Source organism: Eptatretus burgeri, chromosome 11 (assembly GCF_056783735.1).
Source record: "Eptatretus burgeri isolate ZD-2024b chromosome 11, Ebu_testis_v1, whole genome shotgun sequence".
Classification (NCBI taxonomy): Eukaryota; Metazoa; Chordata; class Myxini; order Myxiniformes; family Myxinidae; genus Eptatretus; species Eptatretus burgeri.
In genome coordinates this window covers 31,875,494-31,901,140 of record NC_140971.1, presented here as the reverse complement: position 1 = coordinate 31,901,140, position 25,647 = coordinate 31,875,494, and the positions used below count along the sequence as shown (strand labels likewise).

The 25,647-nt window shown below is 43.4% G+C and overlaps 1 protein-coding gene across 4 annotated transcripts; it reads left to right on the top strand.

The window, feature by feature from the left end:
* Positions 1-1,729: 1,729 nt before the first annotated feature.
* TAF12 (TATA-box binding protein associated factor 12) lies at positions 1,730-25,267 on the top strand. Of its 4 annotated transcripts, none has more exons than XM_085845770.1 (7): positions 1,730-1,822; positions 4,784-4,861; positions 5,096-5,422; positions 10,553-10,630; positions 10,711-10,825; positions 22,124-22,212; positions 23,946-25,267. In XM_085845770.1, exons 2-7 carry the CDS (start codon positions 4,790-4,792, stop codon positions 23,979-23,981), a joined length of 717 nt encoding a protein of 238 aa, XP_085701896.1. In that variant the 5' UTR covers positions 1,730-1,822; positions 4,784-4,789; the 3' UTR covers positions 23,982-25,267. The 4 variants fall into 4 exon arrangements, with proteins under 4 accessions (XP_085701896.1, XP_085701897.1, XP_085701895.1 ...); XM_085845769.1 differs by having other exon boundaries at positions 1,784-1,863; XM_085845772.1 differs by having other exon boundaries at positions 1,815-1,863; positions 5,103-5,422.
* The last annotated feature ends 380 nt before the right edge of the window (positions 25,268-25,647 follow it).

The window sequence follows — 25,647 nt, the reverse complement described above, 5'->3', positions numbered from 1 at the left end:
CTGCCAGGCAGAGGCGCGCTGTACGGCTCGGGCCACATGGCGTGCGGACAGGCACCCCATTGACCGGCGCTGACCGCCAGTCACCGGGGCACGGCCCGGGAGTTTGGTGCAGGGCGATTCGTGTCACGGTGTTTGGAGCGAGACGATTCCGCAGCTCGGAATCATGTTGCCGGATGTAAAGTGGAGCCGCTTACGGCCATCACAGCTGGGCCGTGTGCTGGCCAGGGCCCAATCAGAGCGCCCGTTTCGGGTGACGACACATCACTTTGGGTCATCGCCCCTGCGCTGAACCACAGGGTCCATAAAAGGATGGGTCGCGAGGCCGTCTGTTCATTCCCTATCTGCTGGTGTTTTCCGTTCCTGCTCATGGTTCCTGTCTGCTCGTCCTGGCCTGGGATCCATCTTCGCACCTGCCTGCTGCTGCCAATCCACCCAACCTGCTTCTGACTCTGCCTTTCTCCACCCACCTGCTTCTGACTCCACCCAAAGTCCCTCCTTCACACCTGTCGGTCGCGCCCAATTCTCGAGATCGACGCTTAGCTGCATGAAGCAAGAGACGACGTGCCAGCTGTCAAGGAGGGATCATCCAGGGGAGCATCTCCCCCAAACATACTGGTGGTGTGGTTGGTCAATCATGCAAGGTATTGCGAGACTGTTAGCCGAAATCTTCTCTCCCTTTTCTCCTCATTAACTCTTCTTCATCTGTGTGTGTGTGTGTGTGTGTGTGTGTGTGTGTGTGTGTGTGTGTGTGTCATGGCGCCTGTCCTTGCTGAAGTTAAGATTGCAGAAGGTATATCGGGATAAGTCTGCTCTGTGTTTGCTTTCATAAGTTGCTTGTTTATTTGTCACACCACTCACTTTTCTTTCTATCTCTAGTCACACAGAACAACACCCAGTTTATTGTGCCACATATTTTTCTTCACCTGCCTGTAATAAATCCTTTTGTAGAAATGTTCCAAGCTCGTTTTTGTCTTTTCTTTCATTGATCCAGCATGGTCCGTATCCTAACTTAGCCGGGACTTTATCCCCAACAATCCGTTCCTTTTAGCCGGTACGTTCTTGGCAGTGTCGCTCGGCTGCATCCAATCCAGGAACAAGACGTACCGAGGGTGTGTCCCCCGGTAATTAGATCACGTGATCATTTTTTAGGTAACCGGATAAACTAGACGGGGGACTCTAAGTCACGTGGTCGAGTTATTGGCGTTCACGGTTGGTTAAGGCCCCACCGCGTCACGGAGTTATCCGTGTGCGACGACCTGAAATTCCGTGGAGTCTGGTGGGAACCCGAGATAGCAGCTTGCTTGAGCGCTTTTAATCAAGAAAGCCGCTTGGCAAGCGGTAGCAAGCTGCTTACTTGCGGAACACACCCTCCTGCTAAAATAAATTATCTGAAACAAATGGCAAATCCTAGTTCGGAGAGGCAATGCATCTCGTTGAACTCCGGCCATAGGATGCCAACAAAGCGCTAAATTACTCCGATGATACCACTTCCGGCTTCAGCAAGAATGAGTGTGGTGTACGGATGATGGTACGGTACTGCCATGATGGGCCAAATGCCCTTCTCCTTAAAAAAAAAAAATCACCTCATTTAAGCATCGCTAAATTTTTTTTTCCTCAAATGCTCAGAACTCACGTTATGCGATAAGATTTGAAAAAAATGCCTGATTCCTCAAAACATCACCGAGTCCGACCACAGACGGTCGCGCCGTCCCCGCGACTGCATTACCCACCCAATAAACAACGACAACAACGCACGTACGCGTGACGTCACGAACAGAATTCACTTCCCGGTCACAGTCGAAATCGGGAGCCGCGCCTTCCGGTGAGGATGAATGTTGTTGTGGCGGTTCCGTTGCACAAAGCGTAAGACAAAATATTATTGCGCGGGATGTTTTATTTGGTTTTTTTTTCCGTTGAACCGTGGATGTCCGACGGGCTGTTACTTTGTTCCGGTTAGACAAGTTTTAAACAAGTGTCTGTCTGTGTGGAAGGAATATTTGCTGCTTGAACACGTTTCATTACATGGACACGATCGCTCCGATGGCGCATTCACTCCTTTCCTTGTGTTCTTTGTACAGTATTAACTTTTGAGCCGCATTCGATGGATGGTGGTTAACGACTGCTCGTTGCTTTGTCTGTGATTTCTTGCATTGCCCTTGTACAGTAGGATGTGTGGACCTGTGCTCGTGCTGTACAGTGAAGGCCCATCAGTACCTGTGGAGAAATTTGTTTACGAGGTGTTTATGTTTTTTGTGGGAAATTAAAAAGTTGCAGAATGCTTTCATTGGTGGGTTGAGTACCTGTGGGCTCGGTGATGGTGTAACACCCTGCTGCTTGTTTTGTTACTTAAACCATAGGTTGGCTGCTTGTGCCTCCAGTCCTCTAATTGTAACAACAGTCTTGCAAATGCATGGCTCTCTGATATGAGGCACTGCCATCCTGAAAGATGTATCATGAATTACTATCAGCCTGAAAGTGTTGTCCTGGTTTCACTGGTTCATTAGTAGGATGGAGCCGATTGAACGTCTCCCAGGTCGTTCTTCCACTTCCAATGGCCCAATGGTTCATGAGCTCACTGGTTAATTGGTGGGATCGAGCCGATTGAACGTCTCCCAGGTCGTTCTTCCACTTCTAATGGCCCAATGATTCATGGGCTCACTAGTTCATTGGTGGGATCAAGCCGGTTGAACGTCTCCCAGGTCGTTCTTCCACTTCCAATGGCCCAATGATTCATGGGCTCACTGGTTCATTGGTGGGATCGAGCCGGTTGAACGTCTCCCAGGTCGTTCTTCCACTTCCAATGGCCCAATGATTCATGGGCTCACTGGTTCATTGGTGGGATCAAGCCGGTTGAACGTCTCCCAGGTTGTTCTTCCACTTCCAATGATTCATGAGCTCACTGGTTAATTGGTGGGATCGAGCCGATTGAACGTCTCCCAAGTCGTTCTTCCACTTCTAATGGCCCAATAATTCATGGGCTCACTAGTTCATTGGTGGGATCAAGCCAGTCGAACGTCTCCCACGTCGTTCTTCCACTTACAATGGCCCAATGATTCATGAGCTCACTGGTTCATGGGTGGGATCGAGCCGATTGAGCGTCTCTCAGTTCGTTCTTCCACTTACAATGGCCCAATGATTCATGAGCTCACTGGTTCATGGGTGGGATCGAGCCGATTGAGCGTCTCTCAGTTCGTTCTTCCACTTCCAATGGCCCAATGATTCATGAGCTTCCTGGTTCATTGGTGGGATCAAGCCGGTTGAACATCTCTCAGTTCGTTCTTCCACTTCCAATGGCCCAATGATTCATGAGCTCACTGGTTCATGGGTGGGATCGAGCCGATTGAACGTCTCTCAGGTCATTCTTCCACTTCCAATGGCCCAATGATTCATGAGCTTCCTGCCGTCCATCTGTTCAGAAGAATTGTGTGATCCCACAAATGTCATTTGCACACTTTTCAGGTTCCATCCGAGTGATTTAACCACAAGTGGTGATGGTGTCTTCAGTTGTTGTCTTTTTACTTGGGTAACTCTTTGCAAACCTCCTTCAGTGGTGAATGTAACGGTGGGCATTCCTCTTGTGGTGGAGTTGTGGTTTTTGGACACTGTTGAACATTTACATCATTAATGGATTTTTGTGATTTCCTCATCCATGTCTTGGTCGTATGGCAGCTTAGCTGCCGGGGTAGCTATCATTTCTTGAAGCACGACTGTGTCGCTGATGCAGTGCCCCTCTACCAGTACACACGCTGGAACTGGTACTCATTTCGCCGACCTCAGAAGGATGACAGGCTGAGTCAACCCCCTGGTGTATAAATTCAGCGGCCAACGGGGCTTGAACTCAGGACCCTAGGATCCCAAGCCGCCAGACGAACCACTAAGCCAACACCAGGCTATCCATGTCTTAACTGACCACGGCTTGAGCTAATTCATTTCTGTGAGGACCACCCAAGCTGTATGATCTGTCATTGATGTACTACTGTTAGACCCTGGTTTACGTCGAGGATTCGTTCCTGGAAGGTGACGATGTAAATCGAAGGAATTTTTTTTCATAAGAATTAATGGCATGGGGGTGGGGGAGGAGGATTCCTAATGCCACCACTTAAGAACATATTTTATAGTTTGAATTTTTTTTTAATCTTCAGCACCTCCTTCTGGAAACAGTCGGACCAGCCACGACGTGTAAGGAACGTCGGTATCTTTTATAAATGGCATGTGCACCATCGTCGGAGGCAAAGTTCGTTAACCTAGCAACGTCAACCACACTTTCACCACCATCCATTTGACAAATGACATGTAATTTCACTTCTCAGGTAACACCTTCACGCTGCCTCTGAACCACTCTTCAGTGCAGTACATTTGTTTATGCGTGGTACAAAGTAGTTTGTGTATCGGGTAGATGGAGAAGGCTGAGGTGATGGTTACGAGAAAGGAAGGATGCTCTAAGTGTGCGTTGAGGCGACTCAAGTGAGGTAGTGGTATTAATAAAGTAACAAAGTAAAAGGGAATGACGGAAATTGGGGTTTTACTGGATATATATAATTATGCTCACCCATTTAATGAAATTATGTACCCACAGTTCTCTTTATGTACAATCGATGTGATATGGAGAACAGTGAAACTCTTGATTCTCAACCTTTTATTGAGGTCATTAGTTGGAGTAGAGGTTTGGTTAACGGCAAAACTCGTCACGATGAGATGATGTGAGTAATTTTCACAAAGGGAACAAGAACGAGGGTTGGAATGAAGCTTTTGATAACTTTTCTCTTCCATGTAATCTCTGCAGGTTGTCATGGCAACAGTTCCTGTGAGCACACCAGTACCCATCTCAGAGCTGCTGCGTGATCTGGATACACAGATTGCTGTAGGTTTTCTACTTGTCGGAATGAACACCCTGTTTTGTTCATTTAAAAAAAAAAATTTCCTCTCCTCATTCCTCATTCCTCATTATTTTCCACATTACGTTTATTCCTGTTTAGTTGAGCCCCTCTCATTTCTGCAAGTATTTTCAATATTTTCCTAATGTGAGTTCATTTATGCACATCTGCCTTCTGTTATCCACATCTGCCTTCTGTTATCCACATCGTGCTCCTCGAAGCTTTTAGGTCCCGGTCCTCACTCTGTAAAGCAGCGTGGAGAGCTCCAGCGCCTTGCTGAGATGCAGAGTGGGGCTCAAGCACTTGCCTCCCAGCTTGGCCGTTCTGCCTTGGTATCGCTTCCTTCACTGTTGGCTGCACCCGCAGCCCCACCCACAGCACTGTCAGCAGCACCCACAGCACTGTCAGCAGCACCCACGGCACCACCTGCAGCATCCACACCCACTGTTACGGTAGCAACCGGTGCTACAGGAATTGCAACGGGAACCACGGCTGCTGCAGCAGCCACTGGAGGTGCAAAGGGGCAGAGTGGAGCCGAGGGAGGAATGGTGAGAGATGTGTGAAGGCTGGGATTGGCTGTGATCATTGAGATGGAAGAGGAATACATTATAGTCTCATTTTATTTGACAGATGCACTGGTTATATTGAAAATTCATTACACTAGTACAGGCACCCCAGTGTCTGACCCTCCCCCACACCCACCACCCACCATCATCCCCACCCAAACAAATGCGTTGAAGGGCAAGAAGGATGGGTTATTCAAAAAGTGTGTTTCCGCTTTATGCATTGCAACATGTATAAGCTGTTAAAAGTATTATCGTGTATTTTGTCAGAGTTAAATGGTTGCGTTATTGGCAGCATAAAATGATTAAGTTGCTCGCATGCGGTGCAAGCTGTGAAGACAGGGTACATTCACCAAATCACACCTGCCCAGCTGAGCATGAAGGCCTGCTGTGGGCGTGGAGGTTTAAAAACACAAAGCGCTCAAAGAGGGAGTTATTGGAAGAGTTTCACGTCACGGTGGCGGTGTCCGAGTCGAGTCAAGTCTCAACGAAAAGCTGCTGCTGGAGGAGTCAAGTGCAAAGTTCTGTTAGCGGGTTCCGGTCACGTGCTGCGAGTTGTGCATTTGGGCTCATGTTGCCCTCCTGGAAATGGCCAGCATTGCTGCTGAGAAGTTACAATCTGGGTGTACACATCGCCTCTGTCCTGGCTTGCTGGAAGTTCCCCAAGCCCAAGAAGGTTTCTCTCCCCAAGATGATTCGTAGACTCATTTGCCAGTGACATTTTTTTTTAATCCCTCTTTTCCCTTTATATGTTCGTGTTTCGCTTTCCAGCCTGAGGACCAACTTATAGATGGATGAGGATAAGCAATTTTGTTTGGCCGTTCTGTCAGGTGTTTGCAGCCTTGGATTTATTGTAGAGTTCTTTCGTGTTTGTGATTCTGTTTGTTGTAAACCTTTTTTTTGTGCATTGTGTTTTGTGCCTTCCTTTGTTTACAAGTTGATTTGCTGTGTTAATACATTTGGTTGCAACTTCCTTACTCTGTGATAGTTTGCAAAGTTTTTGAAACAAATAATAATTTAGCCATCCAAGCCAATCTCATCACCTCGCTGTGTCTGATTATTGATCGGTTGTCAGACACGTGACAATACCCATCGATCAAAAATAATTCTGCTTTTCACTTTAAGTGGTTTTACTTGCAGTAACCTGTTGGCCATAGCAGCAGCTAATTAATTGGGGCTGGCAGGATGGACTGGACTGGAGGTGCGCACACTCGCCTCGAAGTTGTCAAGCCTGGGTTTGAATCTCGGCCCAGCTATAAACTGTCATCCTGGTGTTTCACAGGCAGGTGATTCATCAATGTGCATGCTGTACCTCAGATGGACGTTAAACTGGGTGTCCCTTTTGCCGGCATTAGTTGGTGGACGTTCGACACCACAGTGTCCTTGATAAAGAGTAGGCAGCTATTGCAGGCACCATGGAAGAAATTACAAATTCCTGCCTTAACTACTCAGTCAAGCGTTAGGTCTGGCCTGCCAGTTCTTGAAAGACTTGGGCCACCAGAAGAAGCAAAAGGAAAAAGAGGAAGAATAATAATAAGAAGCGGCAGGTTATGAACTGGCCATAATCGAGTTTTAATGTGCGATGCCATTGTTTCCCTGTTCTGCTTTGATCGTCTGCCAGTCTTAATCTGTTGAGTAGATCCTCCAAAAGCCTAGATATTTGCATACCGATTAAAAAATAAATTTCGTTTGTTGAAATTGCACAATTCCCAGAAAGAATTTGGATGAAATGCATTTTGCTGGTAAAACTACCCAAAATGGGAAATATTTAATGTTGGTGAGGTCAAGATAAGTTGGGTTATTGACAAGTTAGTGTAAATACAAATTTACTTGTTTTGAAACATTAGGAGAAAATATTGATGAGACGCAGCAGGGAATGTTGAAAAGTGATGTATAAAACAACACAGCTCTTTCTTTAAATGTATATAAAAAAAATTACCCTTGCCAGAGGAGAGGGTATGGCATTTGGGTCCATCTATCTATCTATCTATCTATCTATCTATCTGTCTGTCTCTGTTTGTTTGTCCACACAGAACCTGAGGACAGTTTTTCTCCAGAACTGCTTGTTGGATTGACAAAATTTTCACAATAGGAGCGACTCCTCATGTAGAATGTTTTAATGATAATTATGTTTGTCATAGGTCATGTGGTGTGGCAGCCATATTAAAGAAAATTAAAAAAAAACCTTCAAAAATCATCTTCTCTGAAGTGGCTGAACAGATTTGAGTTGTAACATTACAGGTATGACCGACCGCCTATCCATGAGGAACAAAAGTTTCACACATGGCGTCATAGGTCACATGGTTTGGTAGCCATATTGGAATATACCCTAAAACGTATAAAAATCTTCTCCAGAAGGGCTGGAGAGATCAAGGGGAAACTTCACGGACATGTTCCCCAAGGCTTGGGATACCAGGATATTCACGATTAATTGATGGGTCAAATGGACTGGCAGCCATGTTGGATTGAACGAAAATCTTAAGAATTATTTCTCTTGAACCGCTTCATCGATCGACGTGAAACTTCACCATATGATGTACTGTAGTAATGATGGGGAATATATTGTTGCGGTCTTCGCGCCCGCCGGCGTGCTGACGGCCACGTAACTCGAATCGCGGCACGTCGCCCACCGGACGGACAATCCAGTCGTGACCCTCTCGGACTAACGCCGGGAACCAGTCACGGGTGGACCTTTCGGTCTCACCGCGATCGAGCCAATCAGCCCCCGCGTGGGATAGGGTTGCTCGCCAAATTCGAACTACCTAAGTACCCACGTGGAGGGTAGACCGGGCGATCGCACCTCGCCGCAGGTCGACTTCGGACACGGGCCACTTAAGCGACCCGTTCCGTACTATCAGAATAACCGAGCGGTGTTATCGTCGACCTCGACGGTTCGATTAATTATCGGGTGTATTCAGCCCACTACCAACCCTTTACGTGAAGCAAGATGGGGATTCAATGGAGGAAAAGACGAAGCGAAGCGGGAGAACAGTTCAACAATAAAGCACATTTATTCGCGACGAACGGAAAGCACACAAATACAATTCCACCAAATGCACACAAAAAAAAGAAAACACAATTCCATTTACACAAAAAGCAAATATAAAAGCGAAAACAATGCAGAGCTAATACCGACTACCGAGCACACGGCAACACTTATACAATTCTACTTCACAGACGGCGCCGACAACACATACCCAAAACCAAGGAAAAGAACATCCCCAAGAATGAGGCAGGCCTGAGGCCGAGACCGGGTCGGGCCTACCCGTCTGGTGATGAGACGCGGAGCGGCGATGGCCCCGCAACCCGCGGGCCTCGCGGACAGTGCCTGGCAGGGGGTGGGAACGGGGCCCCCTTGGTCGCACTATCTCAGCGCGGGGGGAAACAGGAGGGGGTTGCTGATGCTCGGGGTATAGAGGATCTTTATTATCCCTGGTGTGCGTCTCCACCTCGGCCAGGTCGCGCTGCCGGCCTCCCTCGGGCGTGCAGCTCCTGGCACCGACGCGAGCACCCCCTCGTCCGACTCTCTTCAGCTTCTCCAGCCACTGCAGGCTTCGGGCTCCAGACTTCCACACTCTTCTCTCTCTTCTCCGACTCCTTCTCGTTCTCGTTCTCCTTCTCGTTCTGACTGACGAACACCGTCCTTTTATCCCCCCGTAACTTCGCCTTTGACCCCCTCCCTTTGACCTTTCACCTCGCTCCCCATTGGCCCGAGAAAAAGTGGGCGTGAAGGCTTTTTGATCCACAAATTTGCATATATCGATCGCCCTGGGGGCGGGGCCAATTCGCCCCTCGCTCACCGATTGGACGGCAAAAAGTGGGCGTGTGTCGTTTTTGATCCGTTTTTGAAGCACAAAATCCGTGATTTTGTACACGCTGTTCAACGCGCGCTCTGCACGAATCCAACACCGGTACCCACAGCGGGGCAAGAACGGTGGCGATGCTACGGTTGCGAGGTGTGACGTGAAGGTCGTGGCGGTTGTGGTGAAGCGGTGTTGTGGTTGGTGGTTGATGTTGTGGTTGTGATGGTAATCATGGCGGTGGGTCCAAAATAAAGATAGTAAAAGAAAAACGGCTATCCTGAAGAGTCGCAGCACGTATAAATGACATGTATTCCCACTAGACAACGGGTTTGGGCCTAACTACACATATACTTGCCGAGATACCTCACCTAAGGGACCTGAATGGTGGTTTGCGAATCTGGTAACCACAACAATATGTTTTAAGTTTCAACCTGATCGGATGCATGGTCTGGCAGGCAAAAGTTTTTTTTTTTGTTTTTTTTGAACCTGGGTTCTTTTGGATTTTTCTTTTTGTTACTTAAATTTTTTTTTTTTTGAATAAGGCTCACTTGGCTGCACTTGGATGGGTTTGAGGGTAGAGAAGTAGCAGCTGAAACCCCAATCCGATCCACATTCCTCCTGATGACTTCATCTTTGCTTTTTCGACTTTCTTCTGATGACTCAAATGCAGGACACTGAACCTACAGGATTTGATCTTCCATTGAATTTGAATTGAATTTATTTTATTCCCATTCTGAATTTGATTGAATAATTATAAACGTCATGGGTCGGTGTCAGGTGTCCGATTAAAACGGGGTTGCATCAAAGCAGGACGTCTTGGTACCCGGTCATCACGATCAGCAGTTATAAAGTGGCAGTTCTAGTTATGTCTATTGTTAATTACGCAATACACCAGGACACAAACACCACACAAAACAAGTCCCGGTGAGGGTCTGCAATCTCGGATCGCTCTTTTTCTTGTTGGTGTTGTTTTAGGTCAATTTATTTCTTAATTTAGTAATTGTCACCTTTTTTTTTGTTTGTGTTAAGTATTCTCATCTTTGTCGGTGTAACGACGTGGACTACGCAGGTCTCCCCCCCCACAAACCCCACATTACCCCCACTGCGTCCCAATTCATGCACTCCTCAGTTGCTTGACATACCAACTGCTTGAACCATTTTCTCAATACACGAGCATCCTTGATTTGATTTGTTTTATTTATTCTGGCAAATGCATTGCAAGTTTAATTTTGTTAACAAATGTATGAATGAGTATTAAGACAAATTATGGTTTTGCTGCTTGATGTGAAAGCAAACGTTTTTTATTTTGCAGCTTCTGTCGCGGCGGCGCCTGCAAGAGCTTGCACATGAGGTCGATCCTAACGAGCAGCTCGACGATGACGTCGAAGAGGTACTCCATTGCATGGTTTCTTATTGCATATCCGCTATTCATTCCTATTGCATCTTCACGGAATTGCTTTTCTTCTTTAGTTGCTACTGCAGATGGCAGATGATTTTATCGAGAGTGTTGTATCGGCCGCTAGCCAGCTAGCTCGCCATCGGAAGTCTACCACGCTGGATGTCCGAGATCTACAGCTACATCTCGGTTGGTGTTTTCAGTAGCTGGTCATGATGCTTAATGGTGTTTTAATTTAGCCATATGTCTGATAGATTTGGTACTGTCATTGGTCATTCTTTTTGATTTTTTTTTTCTGCCTTTCTTTGCTCTTCCTTGATAGTGTGGTAGTTTCTTGCTTCTTTATTTGTACAGAATCTTGATTTTTGGTTTTCTATTTATTTACCATTGTTACCCCCATGTGCATGAAGCGAAAAGTGGGATTAAGCAAATGGTTCACATCTGTCTCCATCCATTCATCCGTCTATAAACGTCAGTTTATAATTGTCGGACAACTGAATTTAAATCGAATGTTATATTTTGAACACTAATCGGAAAATGAAACCTGGAGTTTCACAGTCCTTTGGCTCTGAATTTGTCCTGACCACACATGTCCAGAGAGGAGTGAGATGATATTTTTTACTCTGTCTGCCTGTCGGCTGTCATCCTTCCGAGGTCGGCGAAATGAGTACCAGTGTACTGGTCCCGGTGTATGCCCCGTTTAGAATAGGTGTACCATATCCCTGTGTGTCGTAACAGGCGACCAGGGTTGGCGTCAGGAAGGGCATCCGGCCATAAAAAAAAAAAAAACATTGCCTCAAGAAAAAGCCAACCTCTGCACAGCAGGGAAAAATGGCTGTAAAAACGATCATTTTTTTTAATTTTGTCTGCCTGTCGGGCAGTTAAACAAAATTTAAAATCATTCCAAACAAGGAACTTGGTTTTTAAGGATGTTATAAAGGACACAAACAACAGGGACAAATAAGTAATGTAACATGTTTGATAAGGTGGTGTAAAAGACACAGCGCCGGAATTCCAGCGGTAAACTTCCAGAATTAAAAATTTTATCCGAGCTTTAAAATCTGTTTTATTTAAATTGAATTATATACTTGAACACTGCAGAATACAAATCGCTTTTTTGTCACTTCCAAAACCTCCAGTTTTGCAGTACTGTCAGACTCCACAATTCATGTGGGATACATTCCTGAAAAATGTCACGCATGCCGGGGCATTATTATTATTTTTTCCCCATGACCCATGGTCTGGCTAGTGGAAGAGGTGAGTTCACAGAACAAGTCAGGTATGTGAGCATGTGTTGGAGCAGTATGCCACTGCATCCATTTTTCGCCGGTACTCCAGGGGCCTCCGTCTGGCCATCCCCAGGGGAAAGATACCTGGCCCATCCCCATCTCCTTGAGATGCTGATCAATCTGCTGCAACCACGAGGCACGTGGTCAGCCCATTAGCCTCCACCACCCACGAGGATCCCTTGCTGAGAGAATCTGGTGATCTAGATCAGCGTCAGGAAAACGAGCCACATGTCCATACAGCCGCAGCTGATGCTCACAGACTATGCGGGTCACAAATCTCATTTGAGTCTCTCTCGGCAACCGCTTGTTGGACACAAAGTCAGACCAGTGACAGCCAAGGATTCTCCAAAGAGACCTGGGACCAAAGGAATTAAGTTGCCGTCTCAGATCCCTGGTCAGAGTCCAAGTCTCACATCCAGAGAGCAAGACTGTGGAAGCACCAAGGACCTCAATACTCAGGCTTTCGTCGTCCTGCACGGGGACCGACAGCGCCACACCCCATGATCCAGTGAATGCATGACTCCCCAGGCCCAACCCAGACGTCTATTGACCTCTGGCTCACAGCCAGTCGAGACATGAATATCACTGCCAAGGTAAGTGAATCTCTCCGTGACCTCAACATTCTCATGAAAACCAGGTACAGACAAGATAGCAGCATCCAAGATGTCAATGAAAACCTGGATCTTAGTTTTGACCATGGAAACCCATAATCCCAGCGGCTCCGACTCTTCATACAGCACCTCGAGGGCCCTTAAAAGGATCTCCAGAGTTTCTGCAAAGATGACTGCATTATCTGCGAAATGAAGGTCAGAGATCTTGTCATTCCCAAACGATGCACCGCAGCTTGGTTTCTCAAACACAACATAAAGAGAAGAGCAGGGCAGAGGGAGAAAGTAGATGGAGACGGACAAACAAGGGATGCAGGTAACGATGAGGGGTAAGGGAGAACACAAAGGGTGGACAACATGGATATATAAACAAAATTGTGTTTGACCAGTTTGCGATTTTTCTCAAGGTCTGAGGAGAGGGAAGAGGCTGTTGCCTGTCTCTCAGAAGGATGAGATGTCATGGCAGAAAGTGGAGTCATCAGCAATGAGTTAAAGAAGATTTTACAGAGAGTCAGTGAGATCATTGATGAAGATTAGAAATATGATGGGGCCTCGAGCACTGCCGTGGGGTACTCCAGCCTTGATAGGGAGAGGAAATGAAAGGGTTCCGTTAAGAGCCACATGTTGTCTGCGAGAGTGGAGGAAGTCAGTAATCCAAGAGTGGAGTTTGCTTTGGATTCTATAGGCAGACAGTTTGGAGAGCAAGGCAGGATGCCATACTGTATCAAAAGCTCGACATGTGTCCAGAGAGACTGCGCTGATGTCATGTCTGATATTGAGGGCCTCCACTATTGTTGGGCGAGTGGAAGCAGCATGTCGAAGGTTGAGTGATAAGGTCTGAATCGGAATTGATGATCTAAGATGAGTCTGTTGGAGAAAAGGAATGATTTTATGTCAACTGCAATGATGGTTTCCATGACCTTGCTGATTATTGGAAGTGCAGAAAGCTAATTGGGCTGGAGTTAAGGGGATCCGTTTTTGCACTTTTATTATGATGCTGTGATGTTGGCTGATTTCCAATTTCCCAGGTGTATGTAGGAGACCAGTCCTAAAGTGTTAAAAAAAAAAAATAAATAATGATAAAAAACAAAAACCTGTGAATGTGGAAGCAGGTCACACTTTGACCCGCAAATATGCAGGGTCCGCAAATAGTGAATTTGTGAATAGCGGGGTCCAACAGCACTTGGACATGTTATATAAGGTGGTGTATAAGACTGCATGAACGGTGGTGAACTTCTGGAATTTTTTTTTACCTTTTAAAGTCATTATTTTATTTAAATTTAATTATACACTCAACCATTGTAGAACACAAATCACCTTTCCGCTTCCAAAAACCTCCAGTTTTGCAATACTTGGACGTGTCAAATAAGGTGGTGTATACGACTGCATGAACGGTGGTAAACGTCAGGAACTTTTTTTTAGATCCTCGTGGAGGATCTCTAAGTCTTACTCACGTTGTTGTTCTTCATCTTCTTGTTGTGGACTTTTTTGTTTCACAGCCTACAGTTTTCATCGAAAATTCCTGAAACTTGGCATATATATATATATATATATATATATATATATATATATATATATATATATATATATATATATATATATATATATATATATATATATATATATATATATATATATATATATATATATATATATATACCCTGTGCACACAGTAACGATCTCCGGTTTTGAAAATTCCTCCTAGAAAAAAAAGTTGTGATGTCAATATCTCCGCTAATGGAAATTGCCTAAAAAATTATCTCAAACTCGGCAAGCTTTTTGAATTCTGTTTGCGGGAATCGAACAGGGCATTAGCAGAGATGAATTACCGCACATATGATGCATCACTATGACGTCATATCAATTTTTATGACGTCATTCCTATTTTTTGACTTTTTTTTTTGACATTCCCATGCTTATCGTGTCCTCCATAGATTAAAGGAGCCGGGCCTAGATCTACTGTAATATGTATATACCCCAGAGAAGATAATAACATGACCCATCATGCTTCTTCCGTGGGGAGTGAGTGCACTAGCGATTAATAATAAAAATAAATGCAAATTGACATGAAAATAGGCTGTAATATGAAATAAACACCTACTTGTTCATCAACTTCTTCCATGGTTATACACAATCCTCTCAAATGCCATAGGATCATGGTTAACTGTTTGAGGGGGGGAAAAAAACAAAGAAGCTTTACAGATAGCATCTCATCCATTCCTGTGGTAACACAAGAAAGGGTGTTTCCTAATACGAGCTGGTGTGCAGATGAGGCCTGGGATTATGATTTTGGCTAGTCACTGAGGAGTAGGACCCCCCTCCACACCCACCCTTCCCAATCTCATTTTATTCTCATCACAGATTTCCCAAGCATCATGTTTGCGCAACACCACAAGTTCTTGATACTGAAATTCCTCATCAATGAGAAAGTTTGTTCGTGCCTTTTACACATTTTGCTCAAGTGTAAAAGAGGTGCTTTCTCACCCTCACCGATTTGAAAATGGCCATTTTTAGATCCTCGTGGAGGATCTCTAAGTCTTACTCACGTTGTTGTTCTTCTGCTTTTTCTTGGGGACTTTTTTGTTTCACAGCCTACAGTTTTCGTCGAAACTTCCTGAAACTTGGCATGTATATGTAAAAATACCCTGCGCATACAGTAACCATCTCCGATTTTGAAAATTCCTCCTTGAAAAAAAGTTGTGACGTCAAAATATCTCCGCAAATGGAAATCTAAAAAATTATCTCCGAAACGAGGCAAGCTTTTTGAATTCTGTTTGCAGGAATCGAACAGGGCATTAGCAGAGATGAATCACCGCATATATGATACATCACTATGACGTCATATCAATTTTTATGACGTCATTCCTATTTTTTGACATTTCTTGTTTCACAACCCAGAGTTTTCATCAGATCTGAAACTTGCCATGTTCAGTATATGCAGAAAGCCCACGCGCAGGCAGTAACCATCTCAGATTTTGGAAATTCTTCCTAGAAAAAAAGTTGACGTCATAATATCGCCGCTAATGGAAATCGCCTATACCATTATCTCCGAAACTAGGCAAGCTGTTTGAATTTTGTTTGCGGGAATCAAGCCGGGCATTAGCACAGATGATTTATCGCAAACCTGATGCATCACAATGACGTCATCATTAAGAGGATGAGGATCTTAGCTCATTTGAGCTTGTTTTATATCACCTTTAAAATTATTATTTTATTTCAGTTAAATTGTGTTCCTGAACACTGCATGGGGTAAGGTTTTCTGCAAACTCCCTACGTTATTGTAGTTATGAGGTTTCTTCATTAGGATATTTATTTTTAAATTTTTCCTCAAGTGGAGTCTTTGTGTTCTCAAGCCAGTGCTCACAAATGGGCAGCTGATGTAACATCCCCTCTGTAAGGTGTTTTTTTGAATAAATGGATGGGGCTGCCTAAATTTTAGCCTGCCCACAGAATGAAGTTTCATTATGAGGTATACAGGAGTAGCATATTTATTTGCAAGTGACACAGCTGGAACACACTGTGTGATGTGCTTGCCACAACAATGCAGCACGACGCACTTTCATGCCTTGTGCTTTTAACTTATAAGGAGCTGTGGTGGTGAATTGGGGATTATGCAGAGAGGGTGTCACAAGAAAGTTGCATGAGCATTGACATCAAATGTGGAACTTAGTTTTCAATTGGATGTAAATATTAAGTTTGCCATTCCATTGTGCAACAATATGGTTGTCACATATAACATTTGTAAATTAATGAAGTGAGGGTCAAGCCTTAAAAGAAATATGATGGAATTTATTTGGGGGGAGCGTTTTTAAGTATACAGTTTTGGTGGTGTTAGGGTTAGAGTGCCTGCTTCGAGTTTGGGAGGTCGACGGTTCAAACCCCAGTCGAGCCGCACGAAAGACTTTAAAAACGGTACGTGCTGCTTGCTTGCTTGATGCTCAGCATTTGAAAAGGATAAAGCACATACAAATAACCAAAGCACAGGCTTGATAGGCTTAATTGCCTCGTGATTTGAGATTCCTTTCAAGGGAACTCTTATTATACACTCAGTCTGAGCATGTCGATGATGAAATACCAAAATCATTTCATTGAAACATGCTTTTAAGATGGAAAGAAAAATATTGGGGGAACTACTATAAAAAAAGGTTTCTTTGTATCGGAAATAACGGTTTGTGAGTGTGCAAACTCCTGCGTTAAAAAAAAATTCAATTCATGCCCCTTTCTTATAATTGAAAATATAGCTGGAGCTGTATAGATGTGATTACTGTCTTCATATTGCTCCAAAAGAACAGCCAAGTTTTGCTTAGAATCCCCACATTCACGTAATGCTAATTTAATCCAAGTGGACAGCAACTAGATATCTGCGATCGCCATGGGTAAGCCTCTCCCAGCGCGTGTGATCCAATGATGACCCATATTGTTTTTGGACCGCTATATGACCTTGACCTTCAACATTTAGGGATAGAGCATAAATTGAGAAAATGTGTCACCATCTACAATCTATCCATAAAACTCAACATCATGCAAATCAGAGGAAAATTATTCAAGTTTTGATCAAAAAGGTGTTTTTTATTTGGTCGTAATCCAAAAACGTCGGTTAACGACACGAAACAAATATCAGGTGCACAACTACAATGCAGGTACACTATTATGATGCAAGAACATCTTTGAAGGCCAAGCGTTCTTTGAGATTCCACAATGGCAAACTTGAGCGTTGACAAAGAAAGGCATTTTTATTCAGACCACCATGTTTCTTTGACCTTTAACCTGGAGGGGTATGATGTAAATTAAGCATAAATGTAATATCTAGAGAGGGCAATTTTGTTCCAATTGGACGAAAATTAGTCGAGTTGCAAAAATTTCTGTAATTAGGTCATGGCCTTAAAATTAGGTAAAAATGTCAACTCTGCATACTTTTTGTTCCAATTGTTGATGTAAAATTTCATTCCGAAAGTCCCAGCTGACTCGGATGCAGCTCAGACAGACATTGGCAGAAAACAAAAAAACAAAAAAAAAGTAGTCCTCGGGGTTTAAGACGTTTAATCTTTTAATTCAGATGGGTATGATGTAAATTAATTGTAAATACGACTTGCTTGAGGCTATCTGGAGAGAGCAATTTCATTCCAATCGGACATACCTTCGTCAAGTTATGATTTTTTAAAATTAATCTCAATAATTAGGTCAAGGTCAACTTTTTTTATTTTTTTTAATGTCAACCTTGCATACTTTTTAGCTCCATGATTGCTGCAAAATTTCAAAGTCCCAGCCAGCTCTAAGATACAGCTCGGAAATTGGGTGTTGGGAATGCAGGAACGTAATTTTTTTTATTTTTCTTAATGGTGGTTGAGTATTCCTTGGCGTCAAAGAAATTCTGAGATACCATTAAAAATAGGCGCACTAATTGTTGAAACAAACCCTCCAACAGGTATAAGCCCCCCTCCCTCATATATATATATATATATATATATATATATATATATATATATATATATATATATATATATATATATATATATATATATATATATATATATATATATATGCCTAATTATGGTGGAGACCTGGTTGAAATGACTTCCCTTCCAACAGTTTTATGTTCAAATCTGAGTAATGGCAGCATTATTAGGTGTTTGGATTATAGGTTTGTGGAACACAAGTTTAAATAAGTCAATGGAGCATTTCCATGTCACTATCTGATTGTTGGTAACAACAGTAGGTTTGTTGACTGCTTTTCAGGGATGGGGGAAATCCAACCCTCCTCGTCTATCTTACATATTGCTCAAATCCAAAGTTTGGGATTGACTCAATTCATTGTTTGCATTATGAAGTATTCCATTCCACGGGGCATAACAATCATGGGGTGTCGTGAGCCACGAAGCGAACAAACACCTTATATTTCCTCATGGGCTGCGTGCTATGCGATTGGTAATCGTGTATATGTAGGAGAAACCGTTGTGGTGTGCGTCAAGTTTATTATAGTACCGTCTTGTTTATTTTGGCACTACCCCACTCTTCCGATTGTGGTCCTTCATTTGCATGAATGCAAATATTCAACTGCGTTTTGAAATGAGAATTGAACACATTTTAATTCCTTGAACTTTGATGCCAGTTCAGTACGCGTATTCTCTTTTACACAAAGCATCAGAAACTCTTCATTTGAAAAAGGTGGATAGATATGGCCATTACTGCTAGTGCCACAGAGATGGAGCATAATACACAAGATGCTGACTCATCTCTATCAGGGCAAGAGCGGGGTCTAAAGAGAGTGAGATTTTGAGATTGAGATTCCTCTCGTGGTCGGGTTTTACACCCAAACCTCACCCCTTTGCAAACCATGAGTGTACCCCTCCTGAGACTCAAACTTTGGGCCAGAAATGTTTATTCCCCCAGGGTTATGTTAATCACAGGTCCCAGGGGTACCACCGATCACTGCCTCTCGGTCCTCAGGAACCCCCTCCACGAGTCTCCACTTTTCTATCCCAGCCTCCGTAAGCAACAAATCCCTGCTTTCTGTGTGTTGATGGACAGTTGTGGAGGAGTTATCTTCCACTGTGAGGGTGGGGTGGTGGTGTTGGACACATTGTGGTGCCCCCACCCTGCCTGGTTCCACCTAATTATATAGAGTAGAGCAATAAACAAGATGCCTTAAACTCGTCATCTCTCCAAGCACAATCTCGTATCTCTCTTGCTTGGAACATTTTGCAATGATTCTTTACCTGATATATAAACTTAATGCAGGTAAAAGGTTCTCAAGATGCACGAACATACTTGGTGTCCACAACCTTAAAGGGGGACCCAATGCTCAGACCACCTCGACACTAATCTATCCTTTGATACCCTACAAAATAGATATGTCTTTTTCCAGTTTATGATTAATGAAATAGGTAATTTTGCGATTTAAAGTCAATCTTCTTCCTCTTCACGCTTAGCCATGACGTTGCACCCAGAAGTCGACCGCCATATCTGTACTTTGTTTTGGTTATGTTGAGTTACAATTTAACTCTAATGGCAAATAATTATCGATTTTTCCACTAATATGCCTAGTCCATGCATCCTTGGTGGTTGTAGTAATACAAACCAAGATGGTTTCATGCTACACCAATGGCCGAAAGACCCTAAGTTTGCCAGATATTGAATGAAGTTTGTCTGAAATACTTGGAGTGTGGATCGGGTCGACAATATGTTCGCTTTCGTGCTCGGAACATGTTACAGAGCACTGTTATGAAATAACAGGTGGCTTGATCTTGTGGTCATCTGCCACAATTGAGAGAGGATGGCATCCCCACAATTGAGTAGAAGAACCAGCCGTCGTGTGAAACTGTAAGACCATCTCTACCCAGCTACCAGCACATGTATATGGACAAATTCAACAGTGAATGAAACAAAAAACTGACCTCACAACCACGTCCACAATACCCACCACCACCCGAGCACCACCTCCACTCCACTTAGGCGGAACATCGACGCAGCCACGACGCCACACGGCATAAGCTCAGTCGCAAATGGTGTCCCGGGAAAGTATGAAATGGGATGATCCTGTAAGATACATGACACCTGGTCATCCTGTGATTGTGGGACAAAGCATTCGTCCCCCATTTTGTCGGCAGTGTCCATGTCATTTCTGCTAGATTAATATAACCGATCAATCAATTCATACAACTCCTTTATGAACCATCAATTGAATAGAAAAACAACACAAACAAACAAACAAACTGAGATTAGTTTCAACAAACTGAGAACCTTCAGGGTTGATAATGACGGTGGAATCAATATCGTAATCCGAGCTCAAAAAACACTTTCTCTGTAATTAATCACTGCCGAAAATCGACACCCTTGTGCTTCCACCGCAAGGTGGAGTCATGGGGAGGGGTTGGTGCTGGCTCAATGCCTCCCCTTCCAGGGTTTAACCACCCTGGCCCGTTGTCTTCCCCCTTCCCATCCTCCGACGTACTCCACCGCGTGTCAGGTGTTGACCACCACGGCGCAGAGGCGATCGACAAACTGGGACCACGAGCCCTCCCAATTTTGGTTCGCTTGAGGTCCCCTGTGACTAATGCTGACCCAGCGCCCAAATCCAGTCCATCGGATCTGCACAATCACATGGCGGGCAAGGCCATCTGTCCAGAAGAGTACGGGGTGCTCACTGAAATTGCCGTGTCGGTGGTGCAAAGCACACAGCGACACAGCAGTTATCCACGTATGGCTCGGCCAACCCAGGTCACGAGTCTGCGGTTGTCGATGGAATACCCATCATCGACCTACACAGACTCGCCTGAGAGGACCATGCCGCATGCAGTGGATCGCAAGCACCATGGAGATGTTAGGGGAGGGGGGAGTTTGACTTGTGTCATGGGTGATCCTGTTCTGAGACGTAGTGGTAGTACCACATGTCTCTTGGGAAGGACCCGTCCCCACGAGCCCAGCCGGACCATGGACTGGTCACTGCAAGCAGTAGACCGATTCATAGGAGGCGGGCCACCGCTCAAGACACATTTTGAGTCTCAGCACTTTGTAATTGGCAAAACTAATTTCAAAAATATTTTTCCCTTCATATCAGACCGTGCTTGATTAATGGTTTTCAGAAGAAAAAAAAACTTTGTTTGTCTTCCCCTTTAATCAAACGATTTCCTCCTTCCCAATAAATGAAACTAATATATAATATACGCTCTGATAAATAATTGGACGCCTCAAACCTGATATAGTTTTAACTCCTGCAACAATGCCCATCAATGAAACAAAAAGAGCAGTTTTTAGCGAGCTAGTGGTGGTTGTTGTTTGCAGCTTGCAGCTCAGTACAAACTTGACCGTAATTGGAGTTGAATATTAAACTCCAATTTTGTTCTCACAGCGACCCCAAAGACTTTTTTTTTCCACAAAAGGAGCTGTCTGATTCTCAAAGTCCACAGTTGTGTTGACAGAAGAAAAAGAAACCACATTCCACAGTAACTGCACATTTATTGTTGATACATTATCTCAATGTGAGTGGAGTGGAGTGGAGTTATGTGGTTAAAAAAAGTTTTTTATTTAATTTTCCTTAAAAGTAGATTTCCTCGTCAGCTTTTACTTTCTGCAGGGTGTAAATGTCCCTTTGTTTTCATTGGTTTGGCCATGTTTTGTAATGATTTGTATTTTTGTGATTGTTTATGCTGTTACAAACGGAAGGAAAATGTTGCTGTTTCTTTATTGGCCATCCCTACACATTTGTAAATCGGCAGTCACCCAAAGCCGACGTTTTGGTGAGTAGCCACTCGCTTTTGTCACGGCAGATGTTGGAGTATCGACCAAGGCGAGTGGCGAATCGCCGATTACGTCCGCTTAACTGACCATAAGTCCAGCTTTTTTCATTTATAAACTTTTACTGTTTTAATTCGACTGCATGAATAATAACAACCTGCACTGATTTTGCAGTTGCCTAGTTTTGTCCATTTTAGAAAACAATTTTTGAACAAATGCCCTTTTTTATTTTTATTTTTTTCCCCTCCTTTCATTCTCTGATCATGTGGCTATCATGGTAATATTTAACTCTAATTTTATTTTTGTATTCCATTTGCAAAGATAATTTGCTTATTTATTGCTGTACAATCATTCAGAGCGCCAGTGGAATATGTGGATTCCTGGTTTTGGAGCAGAAGAGGTTCGGCCCTTCAGGAAGTCTCTGGCAACAGAGGCACATAAACAGGTACTGCCTCACGTGTGCACACCGGTAGCGGCAGTAGGCACAATCACTATTCTGCATTGAGGTTTTTTTTTCTTCTATTTTACATCCTTCCATCTGTTAAGTTATCCGAAGTTGTTATCCTGATTTTACTTCCTTCCTCATGGTTTCCTCCAACTACTTTCCCTCAGCCATTATCGCCCTTCCTTTCTATTTTATTTTAAACCAAAACTTCCTTCTAAACGTGTAACATAGCTTGATAATAATGTTGCTATCTGATGTTAGAAGACCAGAGTCAGTTGCGTAATGGTTAGAGCGTCCATACTGAGTCTGAGAGTTTGGTGGGTTAAATCCACCCCGAGTCACTCCAGAGGCTTTAAAAATGGTATAGGCTGCTTCCTTGTTTGATACTCAGCATTTAAAAGGATAGAGCACAGACAAATGCTGGGAAGGCAATGGTAAACCATCCAGTGTATCCCTTGCAAAGAAACTGTTTAGGCAGCACCAACGCTCTGTAAAGAGTATGGTATGTCAAATTAAAAATCTGTACAACTTCAGTTGTTGGACGAAAGAAAGTAAAACAATTCAGGGGAAGAAGCTGCAGCAAAAAGACTTTATTGTAGACTTTGGTTCCTCAATAACAAAGGAATGAGAGGATTATAAAGCCAAGTATCTGTTTCAGGAAGTACAAATTGTTTGGATATTTGCTTTTCTTGATTTCAGGAGACTTGACTTTTTCCACATGTGACCATACTATGTTTTTATCCTTTGCCTTCTCCTCCTCTTTCTCCTCCTCCTCCTCCTCCTCCTCCTCCTCCTCCTCCTCCTCCTCCTCCTTCTCCTCCTCCTCTTACTCTTCCTTTTTAGTGTGTGTGTAGCGAAAAGCAAGCTTAAGCAATTGGTTCACGTCTGTCTGTCTGTCTACAGATGCCAGTTTATAATCGAGGAACTACTTGAATTCAATTGCATGTTATATTTTGAACACAAATTGGAAGATGAATTGGAAAATGATCCTGCAGTTTAACAGTACTTTGTCTCTGAGTTTGGCAAATTGTATGTAATCTCGTCTCAAACATGCATGTGCAGAAAGAAGTAAGGTAATTTGTTTAGTCTGTTTGACTGCCAGACAGGCAGACAAAAATTGAAAATCATTCCAAACAGCAAACTTACTGTTTTAGGGATGTCATAAAGGACACAAACAATGGGCACAAATAACTAATTTAACATCTAAAACAAGGTGGTGTAAAAGGTGGGCACGAATAACTAAATCAAAGGCAGTAAACTTCTGACAAATATTTTTTTTTTCCTACAGCCGTAAAACCTTTTTATTCCAATTGAATTATATACTTGAACACTGTAGAACACAAATCGCCTTCTTGGAACTAACAAAAACCTTCCGTCGTGCAATACTTGGACAAAATATTATGCCATCTCGACCGATCAAATTTTCCGCTTACTCTCTCAGTGTTGAATGTAGAGATTCAGACAAAATAGTGGCTCTAAGGGAATATAGATTGTGTTCAGAAACAAAACGAGCAAGAGTTGAAAAGACCCTTCCCATGTCCCCCCCCCTCCCCCCTCATGAGTGTATGTTGAAAGGTCTTCTATGAACTCTCTAGTTTGCTCTGGTTATGTCTTGCATCCTTCTCTTTTATTGCTTTGTTTATCTCTGTCTTCTTTTGCTCATCATTATTGCTATACTTATTATATTGGATTTGCATCTCCTGAATAATGTTTTTTTTCCATTGTTCTTCCAGCGATTGGCGCTTATACGCAAGACAACGAAGAAGTGAAACTTATTTATAAGATGTCGTAGGGAATAGCCATGGAGAAGTGTGCATACGTGATTTGGAAGGTGTGCCGGGAGAATATATGAGGGTGGGAACAATTGATTTGAGGGATGGGACTGGCATTGTTTGAATGATTTTAATAAAATATTGTAATGAATTATGTTGTCTGGTTGTATGTTACATTTTGTGGATTGTTGATTGGAGAAAAATGATAAAAATTGCCTTTTGCTGTGACTGTGTGGAAGACAATTATGCAAAGGGGAGAGGGTTTGTGCAAATACAAGGGCGGTTCAGAGTTTACTAGGACTTTTTAAATCGTAGAACATGTATAAATATTCGTTCGGTTTCTGGCTTGTTTTTGGGGTTTTTTTTGCAAGTTGTACAAGTATGTCTACCCTAAGCAAGTTGTGCAGCAAGTGACATAAGCATTCTGGGGCAAACTGAGATGGTGTACAAAACATGGTAATGTGTGCAAGGGAACAGAGGTGTATCATTAAGTTCCTTATGAAGGAGTACACCAAACCAACTGTGAATTGGTGAGCGAGCTTGAGAATTCTCAATGCAACCAACTGTTGTCGGTCGAGCAAATATGAAACGTGTTGAACGGCCAAAATTGGAGAATTGCTCGATTCCTCGAGGTGAAATGCTACCGATTGAGAGGGAGACTATTTACTGAAGATTTTTAACATGTGGTGAGCTCTGATTCATCATTTCATGCAAGAGTCAAACTGAGCCAGCGTGGAGTAGAGACATCCTTGGTCTCCATCAATTTTCTTTTGCATTCCAACCATCAGCGAGAACGCTTACGGCAATAATGCTTTGGAACCTTACTGCTTTGTTGAATGTGGGAAGACCATCAATGTACATTACCACAGTGACTTGTTACACAATGAAACGAGAAGCAATTCACAGACAGCCAGATGTGCAGTTTCAGTGTGACTTTGCCCTCACATGGTGGTGGTGATTACAGTTATGGAGATGGGTTTGAAAGTTCTAAATCGTACCCCATACAGACAGACCCGTCACCTTGTGAATTGATCTGGTTGGACCACTCGAAGAACATCTGGGTAGCATTGAGTTTACGGATGATGAAGACATCTAAGGATTTGTTCTGATTGGCTGTGTATTGCCCCAAAGATTTTATGCAGGTTGCATCAAGCCACGACCAGCTTGATGAGACATTGTACATGTAGCAGGGGAGTACCTTGAGAAATAGGTGAGGATTTGTCAACTTCTCTGTACTTTTCAGTTTTCTAGAATAAACAACTTACCAACTATTCCCATATATATCTAACCGATGATGTCTTTTCTTGATCTTTACAAGGTGAAAGATTTTTGCATTTATAGATTACAAGCATGTTTCTCTGGGTTAATTTATTGGCCCGACTACAAAATGATGGATGGATGGATGGTTAACAGGCAGCGCGTTTCATCCAAATTATGCCATCCCTCGTCATTTAGTGGGTTTTAAGCGGGATGTTCCATTTACTCCATTAGTTGGTGGACGTCAAATAATCTACCATATCTTTTGTGAAAGATGGGTGAGTTATCACTGGCATCCTGACCAAATACAAATTCCTCCTACTTAGTTGAATGTTGTGCCTGGCCAGTCAGTTCGTGAAAGACTTGGGCCAAAAACATTCCATCTGACCCCAAAACAAGGTGGAAA